Source organism: the organism of the source record quoted next, unplaced genomic scaffold, assembly GCF_019419815.1.
Source record: "Pyrus x bretschneideri cultivar Hongxiangsu unplaced genomic scaffold, Pyrus_bretschneideri_v1 Contig73, whole genome shotgun sequence".
NCBI lineage: Eukaryota > Viridiplantae > Streptophyta > Magnoliopsida > Rosales > Rosaceae > Pyrus > Pyrus x bretschneideri.
Genome location: NW_025999813.1, coordinates 1,614,432 through 1,631,636, shown reverse-complemented (window position 1 = coordinate 1,631,636; position 17,205 = coordinate 1,614,432). Strand labels below are relative to the sequence as shown.

The 17,205-nt window shown below is 37.9% G+C and overlaps 3 protein-coding genes and 1 pseudogene across 4 annotated transcripts; 1 reads left to right on the top strand and 3 right to left on the bottom strand.

The window, feature by feature from the left end:
• The first annotated feature begins 829 nt into the window (after positions 1–829).
• On the top strand, positions 830–2,151 carry LOC103927064 (exopolygalacturonase-like). Its single transcript, XM_009335960.3, has one exon. The coding sequence runs from the start codon at positions 893–895 to the stop codon at positions 2,090–2,092; it is 1,200 nt and encodes a 399-aa protein (XP_009334235.2). The 5' UTR covers positions 830–892; the 3' UTR covers positions 2,093–2,151.
• Positions 2,152–3,573: 1,422 nt separating this feature from the next.
• Positions 3,574–5,612, bottom strand: LOC103927065 (annotated as a pseudogene).
• Positions 5,613–10,156: 4,544 nt separating this feature from the next.
• LOC103927047 (60S ribosomal protein L14-1) lies at positions 10,157–12,201 on the bottom strand. Its single transcript, XM_009335946.3, has 5 exons — positions 12,042–12,201; positions 11,800–11,901; positions 10,724–10,853; positions 10,526–10,638; positions 10,157–10,351 (listed from the first exon to the last, which is right to left on the bottom strand). The coding sequence occupies exons 1-5, from the start codon at positions 12,042–12,044 to the stop codon at positions 10,295–10,297; spliced, it is 405 nt and encodes a 134-aa protein (XP_009334221.1). The 5' UTR covers positions 12,045–12,201; the 3' UTR covers positions 10,157–10,294.
• Positions 12,202–12,986: 785 nt separating this feature from the next.
• On the bottom strand, positions 12,987–16,596 carry LOC103927048 (GPI transamidase component PIG-T). Of its 2 annotated transcripts, none has more exons than XM_009335947.3 (5): positions 16,266–16,596; positions 14,272–15,504; positions 13,909–14,058; positions 13,635–13,815; positions 12,987–13,304 (listed from the first exon to the last, which is right to left on the bottom strand). In XM_009335947.3, the coding sequence occupies exons 1-5, from the start codon at positions 16,506–16,508 to the stop codon at positions 13,126–13,128; spliced, it is 1,986 nt and encodes a 661-aa protein (XP_009334222.2). In that variant the 5' UTR covers positions 16,509–16,596; the 3' UTR covers positions 12,987–13,125. The 2 variants fall into 2 exon arrangements, with proteins under 2 accessions (XP_009334222.2, XP_009334223.2); XM_009335948.3 differs by having other exon boundaries at positions 14,272–15,518; positions 16,266–16,398.
• Between the last annotated feature and the right edge of the window lie 609 nt (positions 16,597–17,205).

The following is a 17,205-nucleotide window of genomic DNA, read 5'->3' as shown; positions in this document are numbered from 1 at the left end:
GCTACCATTTGGCATTCTAACAGCACCCTAACAAGTTCTAATTGTCAATGCTTGGGTTAATCAATCTCTACGCCTTTTTTGGATTTTGGGACTGTTATTTTACATCAAATTCATAGTTTTACTGAAGGAATATATCCTATTCCATTTTTCTGTCACAAAATATATGCAATGATGAAATCTTTTGCTTAAAGGATTACGAGGCGAAAAAATAGCTGAAGTCAGTTCACTTTTCTTGTATTACTGAATGTAGCTGGTCATTGCTTTAACTGAGTGCATGTAGCCTCAGACTGTTAATTCACTACAAGGAAAGAACCGAGGTGCCAAAAAAGGCCGTGAAAAAAGGCCATCTTGCTGGAGAACTATAGTTGAATGGATGAATTAAAAAGGTGAGTTGAATCAGTTTTTAGTGGGATTCTGAACAAGGTCTCTTATTTCCATATAGATACTCGTACATTATCGTTTGGATACTCAACTCATCATTGGGCAATACTGGTAATTATTCAGCTAAAACTCAAAAAATATCAAACGTTGCTGCTGTAGGACATTTTTAGTTATGAATAAGGGGATCAAATAGGTCATCAATGTTGTAAGGGAATGGGTACTTCCTAAATCATGTTGGCATTGATGCTTTTTAAGGAATATATGCAGCATAAAACTGTCTTACGTTGGACATCTGCGCTTTGTTGGTGATGCGCTAAACAGTTTACTAATTATAGGATAGAAGTTGAGCTACAATTCAACTGCCTAAGGACATATATAAAAATAGCCAGTTTGGTTGGTCATTTTGATGGTGTTGACGCTTCAGGTAGGACTATAAATTGACCTGAAATCCAAATGTAGTTTCATCATTCTTCCATTAATCAAAAAGAAAATAACCGAGTGAAAAATCAAGATGGCTCGGACATTGAATATCCTGGCAGCGTTCTTGTTCTTATTGTCAGCATCCAAAACTCAAGCTGAGCCGGGTGTGTTTGATGTCACGAGTGCGACATATGGGGCAAAGCCCGGCTCTGATATCACGCAGGCTTTAGCAAAGGCTTGGACTGATGCGTGTGCATCACCGACGCCGAGTAAGGTTGTTGTTCCGAGCGGGACGTACATGTTAACAGAAGCAAGTTTCAAAGGTCCTTGCAAGGCTCCTATTGAGATTCAAGTACAAGGGAAATTAACAGCTCCAGCAGACGGCGGCAAACTTACCAGACCGGATACTTGGGTTTGTTTTGAGCACGTCAACAAGCTCACCGTATCAGGTGGTGGAACTTTTGACGGCCAAGGAGCACTTGCTTGGAAGAAAAATGACTGCAACAAAAACAAAGATTGCAAATCTATGGCCATCAATATGAGGTTCGACTTCGTTACCAATTCCACAATTCAGGACATAACCTCCCTCGACAGCAAGAATTTTCACGTCAACGTTTTGGGGTGCCACAATGTCACATTCCAACGCGTCAATGTCACGGCACCGGGGGAAAGCATAAATACGGATGGAATCCATATCGGGCGTTCAACTGGAATCAACATTACTGATGCACACATTGGAACTGGGGATGATTGTGTTTCCATTGGCGATGGAAATAAAGAAATCACCGTAACTAGGGTTACTTGTGGACCAGGCCATGGCATAAGCGTTGGAAGTCTTGGAAGGTATCCGAATGAAGAACCTGTGGTTGGAATCAGAGTTAAGAACTGCACCTTGACTAATACATCCAACGGTGTGAGAATCAAGACATGGCCTGCTTCTCCTTCAGATGGTATTGCATCAGATATGCATTTTGAAGATATTATCATGGTCAATGTCAGCAATCCTGTCCTCATAGACCAACAGTACTGCCCGTGGAACCAGTGTAAACAGAACGTTCCATCGAAAATTAAGATCAGCAACGTCAGCTTTAAAAACATTAAGGGCTCATCTGCAACTCCCCTCGCAGTCCAGATTGTATGCAGCAGTGGCATAGCGTGTGAGAAAGTGGAATTGGATGACATCGATCTCACCTACAACGGAAATAAAGGCCCTCTTACCTCTCAATGTTCTAACGTGAAGCCCACCATTACTCGCGTGCCAAATGCTCTTGCGTGTGCTACCTCTTTGTGATCAAACAAGTAGAAAATATATTCTTTTATTCTTTTATCATCTTGTACTACATCTATCGATCTGTTTTTTTTTTTTTTTTCCTCCGATCAGTTACCTGGTTTTGTTACGGAAAAAAAAAAGGAATTGTCCTGAAACACGTGGCATCTTTGGCCTAAGGGGTCTCACGTGAATTTCCACACACCGGCAACCACGTGGAGCCATGTCGGGACTCACCCAATCACGTGGCAGTACGGGCCCGCCTCCTGGCTCTGATACCATGTAGAAATTTTCAGGTCGACGGGCCGAGGGCCCACTTCAACAACATCGATACTATCCCCACTTAACCACCTGCACAATCCTCAGGTGTGGGGTTTTATCACAAAAGACCTCGATGTTAGTTAGAGAGGGGTATTTCTATTTAAAGCACTATTTTCTTCTCCCTCTGTCCGATGTGGGACTGGGGGTTCCAACAGGGACATTCCTTTTCTCAGTTAAATAGACAACTGAATCATTTTTACGACGATAAGCAAATATTTTTCCGAAATTGAGTTGACATTTTCTATAACTGTATCAGTTTCCTGGGTTTTACGTGCTGCGGCCAAAATATTAAGAAAAACCAAGTAAGAACCCTAATATAGTTAAACATTAATCAAATAGCGTGCATATATGGTCGTAACTTCAGTGGTATTGAGCAACCCACATTCAAGTCAGGGTTCAAACCCGCTCCTCCTTGGCTTCCTATCCTATGTATCAAAAACCCAGAGCAGTAAGAATTATAAAACACGCAGGCAGACACATCATAAGACCATTACCACTTAACTATTTCAAGTACTCACTGGTAGTGTATGGGAGTAGGGGACTTCCTAGGAAGCAACATTGCACACAAATATATCTGTAGCACGCATAAAAGACAACTTTTGGCGCAATAAAAAATGATCTTCAAAGCAAGTTCCACTACTCTAATGTAGATTTTTCGACACAGTGGATAAAATCGTTAAACAAAAGAAACAAGAAAAATATATAGGGGATGAAATACAATGTAAGACAAAGAATGCCAAAAAGAATACTTGTATCTCGAACATACATAATAAAAAGTAAAAATATCTCGTCTGCATGGAATTAGAGAATTCAGTTCAAGAAGCCGGTTTTTGTTGTTGAGGCAAATCATCAGCACAGTAAAAATCTGAAATGAGCCTATAGATATATGATGGATTGTGCCCCCCTCTGCGTACGAAGTTAGAACAATGAGAACATACACAAGAATCTTGAAAACACCCCGAGTAAAATGAATTTATCTTATAGGTTAGAGAAAAACAGAAGGTGCAGAGCACATAAATTTGAACTGTGAAAGGGGGAAGCAATTCGTTGAAATAAGCAAATCTTTTTGGCTCGCCATCCATCATAGCTGGACACTTTATTTCAACTAGCTGTGATGGGGCAACTGAAATTGTCCAATGGTGAACACGCAAGAGCACGTTTAGTAATACTATTTCTGTAAAAAAAAACAAAGGCAACTAAAGCAATTGTATGTTGAACAGAAAGCTTGTAGTTGTAGTGATGGGATAAAATGGTCTTACATTTCAGTAACAAAAAGGCTGACTAGCTCCGGTGGCACATAATCAAATGCAGGATTAACAACGTTAAGAAGAGAAGCTCCACTGCCGATACTAAAATCCATGAAATCTGAGAATTCCCCAAAAGATAAGAGTTCTGATGGGCATCTCATATCATTCAGCAAAACCTCTTGATTATTACGATATAGTGGACACAACTGCAAAACAAACAAACATACATTAAGGAAAAAATTAGGAGAAGCACATGTTAATGTGTTCAAGTGCAATTATACACATACCTTATGAGTGCCAGCAACCACAACAAACGGGACAGCATGCTTTTATGCAGCAAGTGCAACCATATTCGTCCCAACAGGGGCTATGATCCCACCATTGGCCATCACGGCATGAACCCCGACTATGACCTGTACACGAAGTATCAAAAAAATAGGGGCAAATTTTACATCAAAGAAAAAGAGCAAGAAAAGTGAACACTTACAACGTCTACTCGTGAAATCATGGCGAAAACTGAAGAGTCGGTAATCATTGTAGTTTGCAAACCTTTTGCAGCCAACGCTTTTGCAAGAACATGACCCAGATACCTAAGCAATACCGAGTAGGCAACAGATCAAAACAAAAGAGGGCAAGATCAATTAACCAACTACTAGGTATGATCATGTACGGACTTTGGAGCACCCTCAGCAACAAAGACCTGGAATGATCGTTTCTTCTTCGCAGCACGTAGGAACTTTTTCACGGTTCTTGACTGACCTAAGGTTAGTGCCACCTCACTGAAAAGTAGATTCATTTGTTATGAAGCCGGGAAGGAAAATCAGATATTCATAAGAAACACAAATACACAAAGTTCAATTGTCTATCACAAGAGGCGTGTCTATGCATAGAGACTACCGTATCAAGTTTGCATTTAACCAAGAGGAATAAAAATCTCCTCTTCAAAATGTTAAGAATCATGGGTCATGAGTTATAGCTGCAAAGCCAATCCATATCAGCTCTTTGGCTTGTTCAATCAATGTGAATCGGTAGATATTTAAGGCACATATTTACTAATTAGGAACATTCCGGCCAAACCAATCTGTTGGGGGATATAAGACCGACAGTATATAACAACCGGCTTTTGGATTTTTCCATGTAAATTCTTATCTACTTGATTTTTTCACGTAAATTCCATGGCATCAAAAAGTTTTGAACGTAGAGAATAACATCACTAAATGCTACATGTTAGAAACAAGAAGAGCATGAGTAGAAAATAAAACAATCAGGCAGATAGTTTCAATTGAAGAAACTCAGTAGCAAAAACATTTTCAGGGTGAAAGGGAAATTATTTTTGATGTATAAGCTCCACCGCCAGATCCGCAATCTGTTCATGGCAAGTTATTATATCTTCAATTAGGTCATTACCTGCCTCTATGTCATGGTGCTTCAATGTCCAGCTACTTGGACTTTTATCAGCTACAAAGAAAATTTGGCATTTAGTAAAGAAACATACATATTTTACAATGCCCAACTAAGATTTAATTACGTGTTAGAATTCTATATATATAGACTACAGGGATTGCTCAAACTTGCCTTTCCCCTGAATTTCTTGATTCGTTGAAGCTGGTGCCATAGCGGCTCTGCTTCCAAGAAGATCAGCCAATTAAGGTGAACGCAGAAGTCTTTGAGAAGTAGCGACAGACGATAGGAACGCTTTATCGTCTTCCTCATCACGATCTCTATCTCTGCCTTGAGTGGATAAAGACAACCCTTCAACTTGAAGTGAAAGCTCCTCTTCCCTAATAATATGGAAAATGCGCCTCACGATGTTCCCAATAGCAAGCTCTGCAGTCCACCCCCAAGTCAACATGATCATTATATAATTTATAACGATATAACAAAGTATTAGCTATATAACTAATTGCACAAGATTCTCATGTATATGAACAAGACTTGGGGCAAACTCAGAATGCTAATCTCTGAATTCCGCTACCTAATTTATATGTATAATTCTGTCATCATTAGACATAACCCAAAATCTATATGTAAATCTTGATGAGACTGAGAACCTAATTTGAAAATTACTAATTTACTATATTCAATTTCCAATTATAAGAGTAATACAATTGCTAGCTATCAAATATGTTATTCTTAATCAGCACATTCTGACACAAAAGTTCAACGAATCAATTATACCACTTTGACCATTAATTATAATAATTCAGATGCACATCCGCACCTAGTACTCACCATTAGGGTTCGTATGAGAGAATTTTCATATCAACTAATACATTGAACTGCTTGCTAGAAGATGAGACGACAAAATTAAATGATGATGTCACCTAGATCAACATGACTACAAGAATATTGCATCAAGGCGCAATTTGTTTCTCCAGTTGTGAATATCTACACGCTAGGTTCTTGCAAGTGTTTTATTACTCATGTATCTAGTGTTCTTTAATCCATGCCCCTAGGGATTCATATACATCTTTTTAATTGAAAGCTTGGTACGATTTACTCTACTACATGAAAAGTTTTGATATAGAATCGATTAATCCAGTAAAATCACAAAAACAATTATCACAAAGCTGTGGAGAACAACTAAAAGCGTATGCCTTAAAACAAAATAAAGGACATACCAACAGGATTAGCAGCAATAAGCCGCTGGCCAACGCCTCTTACCGCCGCAATAAGAGCAGCTGCTTGGTTTGTAGGTGATGGCAACTTCTGTGCCGATATAACTGTCCGAAGCAATTCTGCCGTTAGCCGAGCAGTCTCCCGTGAACCCTCGACTTTCCTGCCATTGCGAAAATCCATAAACAGCCGTAACAAAAGAAAACGAACAGCAACAGCCACACAAAGAAAAGAGTACATGCATGCATAGATACACACGTACAGTTAAAACTCACCGCTTCCGGAGACTGGTAGCAAGCTCATTCACGAGACCTTGGACGTCCGCCATAATTAAACCAAACCCTAAAAGGAAAAAGATAACAAGAAAAGAAATAGAGAGTCAATTGATTTGAGAAGGAACAGACTATTTTTGGCGTTGGTTTTTCTTTTGGAAAGAAAGAGGACGAGATCGTAATTGTCACCTCCGTTGGGGGATTGTTGTCTTACGAATTGTGAGAAGGTGACTTTGTTTTTACTACACAAGTACCCAAAATAATTTGGCTTTTTTTTATTAGCACTCCACATAATATTAATGTACCCCACATTAAAATTTAATATTAAGTGGTTTATGTAATTTACTATGTAATGACAATTTCGACCTTTTGAGATTTAAAGACAATAAGAAATTTCTAAATACACTCCAAATTACTTTTAATGTATTATTTATCTTCTTCAACTATCAAAACCCTTCTCACCCTCCACTCCATTGTTGAATAAAATTCTAACTATTGAAACTATAAACACATTGATTGAGAAAAAAATTAACGAATTAAACACGATATCAATATTTCGGAAGTTTCACATGTGGTGAAATTTCATATTTGTCATTGTTTTAATTATTCAACGACATCGGTAATTATTTAAGCCTGCTTTTGCTTTCCATACTACCCAATTTCATAGGAGGCCAACCCAGCAACGCCTTTTCTGTTCTTATTCATCTTCTGGGGTTTACTTTTGCTCTGTTAGGTTCCTCCTAGTTGCCATTTTTTAGCAGAAATCCTTTTTTCTTAGCAAAAGGCTTAAGGGACAGAGAAAAGGAGATTGGCTGTGATGACCCAATGAAACTCAAGCTCAACAAATCGGATTGTAGACTTCTCTTTTTAAAGAATGTTAGGGTTTTAATCCTAAGTCAATTTAATTTATAAAAATTGAAAATGAGTATTATAAGATTTGAAGAATGTGGGGTGTATAGAAAATGTGGGATGTATGTGGAAAATATTAGGTGTATGAGAATGTGGGGTGTAAGGGTATTTATTATGAGAATGTATGTGAGGTGTATTAAGATAATTTTTAATTGAAAAAACAAATTTGAAGTGTATTAAATATATGAGGTTTAATCAACAATAAATAAGGTTTTAATAGAATAAGCCAATTAATTTAATGTTTATGAGAAGCAGGATATGTAATATCAAACTAAATAAACGCGAACTAGCTTTTGATCTAATTGTACTTTTCTCTTTGAAGTAGGAAATCGTATCTCCCTCTCACCTGGTGATTCAGAAAAAAATAAATAAACTTAGGGGGTAAGAGTTGAAGTTTCGACGGGCTTTTCTTTTCGGTCAGTAAAGAACTTCACCAAAAGCTTAAGGGCCCGTGTAGTGGGCTGTCATCGCGCGCGCCGTGGTCAAGTTGCTAGATCTTCAGGTGCGGCCGCGTCGTCGGGTCGACGAGCCAATCTACCCAAGATAATCTTTGTCTAACTAGTCCTCTAATCCTATCCATTCCACCAACCTTCACCAACACATTTGGTCTGAGGATGCATTTGTTGCGTCGGATTATTTCGGACTAAATTAGTTTTGGAGACTAATCTAGACTAGTTTAGACGAGACTAAGCCCTAGTTTGATATGAGGTGATTCTGAAAAAAGTGGCTATCACAAAAGACTGGGAGTTTTTTTCAATTTGGTAAACATTCAGCTTCAGCTTTTTTTCACATTTTTGGGTGAAAAAAAAAAAGCTAAAAACACAAAGCTGCAAAACCCAGCTTTGAAAAACCAGTTTTTTTTCACATCTGTTTTACATAAAAATTTATCAAACACTATAATACTGCTTTTTTTTTTTTTTTCAAAAGCACTTTTACAAAAAAGTTTACCAAACATTATTGCTTTATTTCAGAGTTGCTTATTCTCACAACACAGCAGAAGCAGTTTTTTTTTCAAAACACAGCAATACCAAACCAGCCCTAAACTAACTTAATGAAGCGTTTGGTGTAGTGTCAAACTAAAAACTAAAAATAATAACAAATTCTAATATTATATTATTTAATTCACTATAATTATTATTTTATATTATTAATTCAGGTTTGTTATTATTTTATTCTTACTTTTGTTTATATTTTTCCTCTCCAGAAACCTCCGTAGTGCTTTCCTATTTCTTTTCTGTTCATTTCCCCCACCCTTCATAAGTTTCTCTGTCCTAATCCCTCTTTTTTCTTTGTCCCTCTCCCTTTTCATCTCCACCTTTTTCTTCCTATTTTTCTCCGTTCATCTCCCTTGTTTCTTTTTCTAATTTTTCTAAGACGCAATTAGCAAATCAGAACATATCAGAGTTTGAGTCATATGGATGGATACTCATCGTTCTGCTTCTCTGGCATCAACGATGAAGGTCTACGATTAGGGAGTCTGGAGTGCATGTGTAATTAGAACGGCTCTTTATGCATGTGTGAACGGACGACTGCTGTGCTTTTCATACACACAACGATTTTTTTTTTATGTTTTTTTTTTTTGTGTATCGAATTTTGGGTTTGGATCTGGTTTTGAGAATGGAAAGAGTGTATAATTTTTTTCCTTTTTTGTTTTCGAATGTTGAGGGATTTAGGTTTGAAAATGGTATATGAGAGGGGCGAAGCAGAGCAGAGTTGGTAAATGGGATATGGGTTTCGAATTTTGTGAGGAACAAGTAGGAAGAGGAGGGGGCGGGGGGTGAAGCAAGGAGTTGATCTTAGCAATCCAGCCAATTTCGGGGGTCTCACTAAGACCCTCTAGCGAAGCCGTTAGTCTTGGTTAGTCGGGGCGAGTCTCATTAAAGCTTGTCCCGGGATGGAACAAGCATGGCACTGCATTCCCACTTATCCAGTCTAGTGAATGCTAGCGAGTGCAAACAAACACACCCTTAAAGTCTTTTTAGCAAACTAAAACATAGAGGGCATGATTGAAATGCTCTAATCTTCTGTAATAAAAAAAGAATTAGGGTAACTTGAGCATATAGAAAGTAAGATAATCTCTAATGAGCTCTCTAAATGAACTCCTAACTAGAATTCAAAGAGGATTTCAAAATAATAATAATAATAATTCTAATTATGCTCCCCTATCCACCTGTTAAGATAAGGATTCATCTAGGAACTCCTAGTGGAGACTCCTTATTTTCTCTCTATGATTAATGCTAAATATTCCTATTGGAGAACAAAATCAACTAGATTTTCATACATTGAACTGCGGATTTTACGAGGAAACCCACTTTTTTGATGTCCACATGTATTAGTAAACTCATGGATAGGCAGGAATTCAATCGATTCTAATACCCAAAATTTAGCAAACGTGAAAAACTCAAAAACCAAAAGAAAATTGATTTCACATCATTCTTAGCCTCGCACACATCCGTTTTTCTTTTTAACCATCGGATTGCATAAATCAAACAGAACCAACAAATAGGATTAAACAAGAGTGTATAGGAGATCAAAAGTGATGTGCGGTTATCATTCCATTTCCCAATCAGAGTTATTGCAATTCTCAAGTTCAACTCCCATGTATAGCGAGTACTAAATACATTTGTGATGAACCCAATTTTAGCTGGGGTCACAACTGATACTAACTTTTGGTTGGGGTACTTATAGGCGCAGAATCACCATATTAAAACACAAGTCATCCATACAAGAAACTGAAGATCTATATATCAAACCATAGTGTCAATGATATTAGAAATGGAAAAAAATCTGAAAATCTAAAATTGATCCGATACAGTTTCGAAAACAAAATCCACGATAAAATTGTAAACTAAAAATATTGCCTAAGCTGCACTCTGCTTCTTCAGTTTCGCAAGCTCATTCCTGACAAGCCCAGCTTTCTGCAAATGAGGAAAAGGGATTAGCTCGACAGAGTTCAACATGTCAAAGATGAACAAAATCATAGTGACCGTCTACAAACATTCCAAACTATGCCTCGTAAGGAAACAAGGCGCTTTTAAAGAAAGGAGTACATGGTTTAAAACTTTGTATTTGTTTATGGCAAAACAACCAACCTTAATCTTAGCCAGCATGAGCTTGAACCGATCAAAGTCATTAAGAGCCGCCCTTCTCTTCTGAACAATCAGTTTTCTACCCCATGAACTGTTCTCCCACTTCTTCTTCACATCTGCCAACACGTATACAACTATTTAGAATAAAACTATGACATAAAAAAATAAAGACTATTACTTTTTACGAGGAGTTGAGCTTACCAGCGGCCTCCATGGCAGCAAGCAGTTCCTTCTTCTTGGGGACCCTCTTGATGTCGATTTTGATATCAGTGAGAGAAAGTCTCTTGAAATTCATTTGGGACCTCACCATATCAGGGGCATCAACCAGAGCCTACAGAGAATTACCAGAGGATCAAAACGCTGACGTCAATGCAGAAAAAACATCACAAATACATTGAAGATATGACAAGACCACCATCATACAATTACAGATGGGCAGATATCGATTTGGTTCTGATTGGAGCCCAATCAACACCAATTCAAAATTCTACCGTTGTGATTTAGCACACCAAATAAATACAAGTTATACAACCCAACAAAATTCGGGTCAGATTGGATTGGTAATCATGTTATAATCTGCACTCAAACGAAAAGTTTAGATCTTAAAATTTTCTCACTAGCAAGTAGGAAACTAACAAAATCCATGGGCCAGAGGAGAAGTTGTATGAGAAGCTAGAACTTAACCCTTCTAATAGATGAAACAGATTTCAGTATATTCAAATTATAATTATTTAACATTCCCATCGTACCTAGTCGCATTCAGCAAAATAGTTATTAGACTCTTCTAAAAATCAAGAGACATCCCAACATGCATCCAAGGGAGTACGCATACAAAACACAATGGCGAAGCACAAATTATAAATTTTCGTTATTTCAATCCAAAACCCTTTCTTTAATACATTAGTTGATTTGTTCTCATTTATATATCTAAATACAACTCAAACAACACAGTAAGTGACCTTATTGTTTAGGGAATGGTTGCGTTGGTCGTAAATCTCTAGTCCGAGATTCCAAAAACAATAATAACAACGCAGTTCATAGAGCTCAAAATCTGCTTGCTAGCTCCAAAATACTTGAGGAAAAAGCATAAATATGTAGCACTGAAGCTTCCAACTCTACCCAAATGAAGTCCCAAAAAATGCCCTTCTATTTCCCCTCAAATTTTCTACGCTAAAAACAGAATGCAGCAGAAAATTCCAACTTTACAACCAAAGAATAAAATTCAATAAAGTTCAAAAATAAAAATAAAAAATGGAAAAAATGAAGGAGAATGGTACCCTGTTCTGGTCAAGGACATCGACGATGACGACGAGCTTCCCGTAGTCCTCTCCGTAGTTGACGAGAGCCACCCTTCCGATCTCGACGTACCTCTTGAAAGGCTGTCCAAACAACAACAAAAACAAAACAAAACAGGGTGAGATCAAACAAGAAGAACGAAACGAAGTCGTATTAAAAGGGTATACAGAGAAGGAAATCCAATGGGTGTGTGGATTAGAGTGGAGGAGAAGAGATAGCTCACCATTTTCTGCTTCTGGTGTGAGAGCTCTGGTAGTGGTAGTCGTAGTGGCAGCGGTAGCGGTCGAGGAGGCGGAGCGGAGACGAACAAATGCAGCCAAGGTCGGGGCTTTAGGGTTTTGTTATTGTTATTTAGGGTGAACTTGGATTTTTCATTTCTTTATTTATTTTTTATTTTTTATTTTTTTTTATTTTTTCTTTTTTTTTTTATTTTGGTTGTTTTATAAAAGGTGAATTAGAATTATCAAATTTGAGTGAGGCTGAGTCGAGTTACCTCAAATAAGCTTTAGATAATTTTTGCAGCATACGTCACTTGGTATTTCAAGTTTTAACCAATTTAAACAGTTTATTATTTTCTCAAATATCATCTTTAAAATAAATTAAAAAATTTGGCCAAATCGAGAAATATAACCATTAAGTTAATATGTTAATCTATATATGAAGTATTAAATTATTTTTTTTAATATTATTAGTATTAGCGAAATTGAGAGAATTTGAAAGTACTACATTAATTTATAAAAAAAATGAGTTTCAAACTCATGACGTATTGGGAGACATTCAATATCTTATTCACTAAGATGCTAGCACTCATGCGCGTTCCTTTTTTTTTTTTTTTTCTTTTTGGTTTTTCAGTTAGATAGCTTACAAAAAGGAGGTCGACAAGCTTAATATCAAATTATTATGACCGACTCGGTATGTGACTGATCTAAAATCTCCACTCCAAAGGACATCACCCGTGCACCTATCGCTTGCCAAGCCGAAAGGCTAGAATCCCCTCTTTGGGCCGAAAACCACTCCACCCCATGAAACATTGCCAAGACAGTTGATGGGCCATATTCAGCCCGACCAGCAGCCCAAGCCACACAGTCCATATTTAACTGACTCTTGTTTCTAGTTTGTTCCATATACACATATGCTTGATTCTTACTGTTATGTCCGTGTGCATAAATTGTTTCCAAATTATAACTCAATTTCTTGCAAATTGTCAAATTTTCAATCTCAATTCGAGCTCTTCCCTAAACCCTAAATCCTAAAAATACAAAAATATTTGAAATATAATTGTAATGAAGAACAAGTGGACATCATCATCATTCAACATAAACTTGCCAATAGACACCAATCCCAGCCACAAGGGTAAAAAGTATCAGTTTCCGACTGATGAAGGACGATGAAGTGGTGGATGGCTGAGGTGGCTCGTACTGTTTTCCTCTAAGCTTGGCAAACAACCTAGATCGCAGCTGAAGGAGCCGACCAGGTTTATTGGCATCTGCAAGCAAACATCAGAAGCTGTTCATGAAAGAGTAACAAGTACATGGAGAAATACTTCAATCCTAGAGGGCGTACGGAATCCAGACTGAACTAAAAGCAGACTACCAGCCACATGAAACTCTGTTCCTGACCGTAAATAAACCCAAATAGATGCATTATGAAAATCCGAAAAAAAACCAAATTACATTTGGGAACATATAACCTAAGGCATTTTGTATAAGATAATCGATATGTTTCAACATCTGCAACTTATGCGGTGTTCTAAATTAATACTCGTGTTGTATATCCATGAAATTGCCAATCAATATTACGCTATAAACAATCTAACCTTTGCCCTTCGCAAGTCTTTCCTCCTCGCCAACACGCCTTCGAAGCACATTGAGCAAAGCACCAAAATACAAAGCACAGACAGTGCACGTAATTGTGATAACATTGTAAGGCATGCTAAAATCGGGTGTTGTCAGGGGTACAAGCAATACTTCTGTGTATGCCAGAACAGTGCTCTTTTCCTGAAGGAAAAAAAATAGTTATAGAGTGAAAAATAGGTATAAAAATCCATGAATTGAAATATGTACAAAAGAACAATATGTCAGATAGAATACCTGGAATCTGGATAAGATGGAGGACTTATCCACAGATTCATCTTTAAAAAATTGCATGCTTGTGTGGAAGTTGGGAAAGCTTATTATGGCTGATGGAATATCAAATCCTTGATTGGCATCTGGCGGATATTCATCAATATGCAAAAAGCCCTACATAGATATTACAACAGTCATAAGAAAATCAACAAGTACAGATGAAATTAAGTGTACATTCAAACTTCAGTGTGTGTTCTGAGCAAAAAATATGATACTGAAGTTCCTATCACCAACGCTTTAGTCAGCCATTGTTTTGCACGAGCTTACGCAAAGTTTAGCAAATAGAGGAATTTTCACATAGCTATAGAACAAAGAAAAAGAAATTACCTTATCAAAATCCAAGGTTATAGCAGCTGATTTCATTCCACAAGGGAATTTCAGGACCATCTCCATCAACCCAGGTGACACCTTGTCTACAGAAGGTGAAACGCGCATCTTTTCAACGACGTCTGAAACTGCTTGAAGCTCTTCATCAACAAACACTTGCAGTGTATGATAATAAACCTTAATATACCACGGCACAACCTGGAAAACTTTGACTTCCAATTTGCAGCTGCCTTCACTCGTATCAGTACCCAACAACCAATCACTCACTCCCGTAGATCTCAAGGATATTGCGATAGCACCCCTTTCATTCCCACTTCCCATCAAGAACCTACTAGCGTGTAATGGTGCTTTCTGACATGACCAAACTACAGGACGCTTCCAAGTTAGGCCTAAATCAAATGGCCTAGATTCAGTGTAATTCTCGATAGAAAATTCATATAAAACAGATGGACTCTTCTTTTCAAAGCCATTCAATTCTTTTAAGACATTGTCTGGCTCGACAGACAACTCAAAGACAGATTCATCAGGACTAGTTATCTCATTTTCTTTCTGCAAATAATCCAGTTGAGCAACTAGTCCCCTATCAAGCTGAACGTATACGGTGGAAGATTTAGCAAGCACACATCTTCCAATGACCTTCCTCCCAAAAATTGAAGTCAAGGACCAGCTTGGTTGCAATTTTGTTTCATGGGAATAAGTCATAGCAGTTCTCTGACTATTGGGTTCTACAACAACTGTGAGTGTTTGCTGAAGAAAAATTCCTGAAACTACCCCCTCTGATTCGATTTCACTTGAGGCCAACCACAACCGCTGTGAATGATAAAATCCCTTGTAGATAGACGGTCTATCCATTAACGCAGAAAGCCCAGCTTTATCTCTACAAGGAAGGAGCTTGAGCCAGGGAGTTAGGTTCTCAGTACAAACAGCCTCACGAGGCAATGTACCATACCTCAGACTGCCTGCCGCTGGGCGATATCCCCATTCAGGGGCAGAATATGTTGTAGACGATTCCAGGAAGTTGATTGATGCACAAAAGAGACCTGAGAGAGCATGAGTTAAATTCTTCCAAGAATCATCCACCTGGTCATGAGAGACATTAAAAACAGCCCACAACTCAACTCCAGGAGGCTTGGCATTGTCACTTGCTACGGGATCAAACCCACCCCAGCGATCATAATTCCATCGGCCTTGTGTGAAGGATAATTCCATTTCCTTAACATGAAACTTCTTAACCTGTCCAACCAACACTACCCCACAAGTTATTTAGTAGTTCAAGATACTACAGAAAATTTTCATAAATTCATAGAAAAATATTGGAGACAAGTGGACAGTTGGGTTGTGCAAGCAGTAACACTTAGAAGAATGTTAAAAAAAAAAGGGTCGAGGGGTTGTCACTTGTCAGGATCTCGGATGCATTATCTACTGGACAAGCAGAAGCAGAAGAATGCATGATAGCGAACATTTAAAATGTCGGTTGCAATCTGGTTTAACCTAAGAGAATCAAGTACCCAAAACCTTCCCAAATGCAGAGTGACGATTAACTGGTATGCAAACAAAGTCAAGTCTTGTACCCATCGTGTGCCCATGCCATATTTGGGTTGCGAATTCCACTACAGAACATTGATAGCAAAAAAAACTAACAGTTCCTCCATGAGTCATTGTTACACACTTGTTGTTTCTAATTTCCAAACACCATATACAATCCACCATTGCAAAATTGTTGTTAATTTGTAAAGTACATGAAGATACACTACCTAACACAAAAAAAAACACCAGCAGATGCCTCCAGAGTGCCAATTATAATAAACCCTAAAACTGAATCTCAATCCTAAAAGCTCAAACACGTAAATTTCAACACTTACAACACCTAATCAGCTATCAACTACCTTAAGCACTCTATTAAACAAAACCCAGATACAAGATCCAAACTTTATCTGTTTACTGCCTCACCCTAATCCCAAATTAGCGATTTTGAACAAATAAAAGGGACCTACCAGCTGAGATATGGCTTTGGGGAAGAGATGGTGGTGGCGACCATTGGAGCTAATATGTGGGGCCCTGCTCCGGAAGTGAAAGTGGGCCAGCACCTTTCGATCCGGCAATGGCCTCAGAAGCAACTCCTCCGAGAAGTCTTCTTCTTCTACCACCGATCCCGAGGCAGCTTCGGAATGGAGAATTGGGGCGGATAGTAAGAGAGAGAGTAAGAGGACCGGTCTGAGAAGAAGGAGAAGGGCCATGAGGAGAAGCGAGCGAGCGAGCTAGAATCGGAGTGTGGGCGGCGTTGAGAGTGGCTACGACAAATAGTGTTTAAAATATCGGCTATATCGGCCGATATTTCCAGCGATATGTCGGAAATTGGGGCAGTAGGCATAGAAACTAGAAAGAGGGGGTGAAGTGAAAATCATCCATGAGTATCCCCATTTTTTTTTTTTCAGCCAAAAGGTTTATGGTTAATTTTTAAATAAGTCTAAATTTCCCTTATATTTCCAGTAATTAAAATTTCAAAAACTACTTATGATGGAGGCAAATTAGTAAAAAGAAATTAGAAAAAAATTAAGTAAAATTGGAATAGAAATTAATAAGCCACGTGATGAAGAGATTTGGAAATGCTAAGAGTGTATATAGAAAAAACTTACATATAATTGATTCACAATTAGCCTGGCATTTTCTCGAAACAATATCATTAAATTTTTGTTTATATATATTATATTATTGAATTGAAAGGACACTTGTTTTGTATAAAGTTGACTCTTGTAAATGGAAAGATGTTTTATGGAAGAAGAAATAAACGCAAAAATAGGGTTGGGTTGAGGATAACAAACGCGAGCCTGAAAGTGCAAGCAAAGTGGAAGCAGTTTTGGGGGAGGTGAAGATGAAATTAGATGGACGAAGAAACTACTACACAAGATTTAGAGAACCGAGTTTATCATAAAA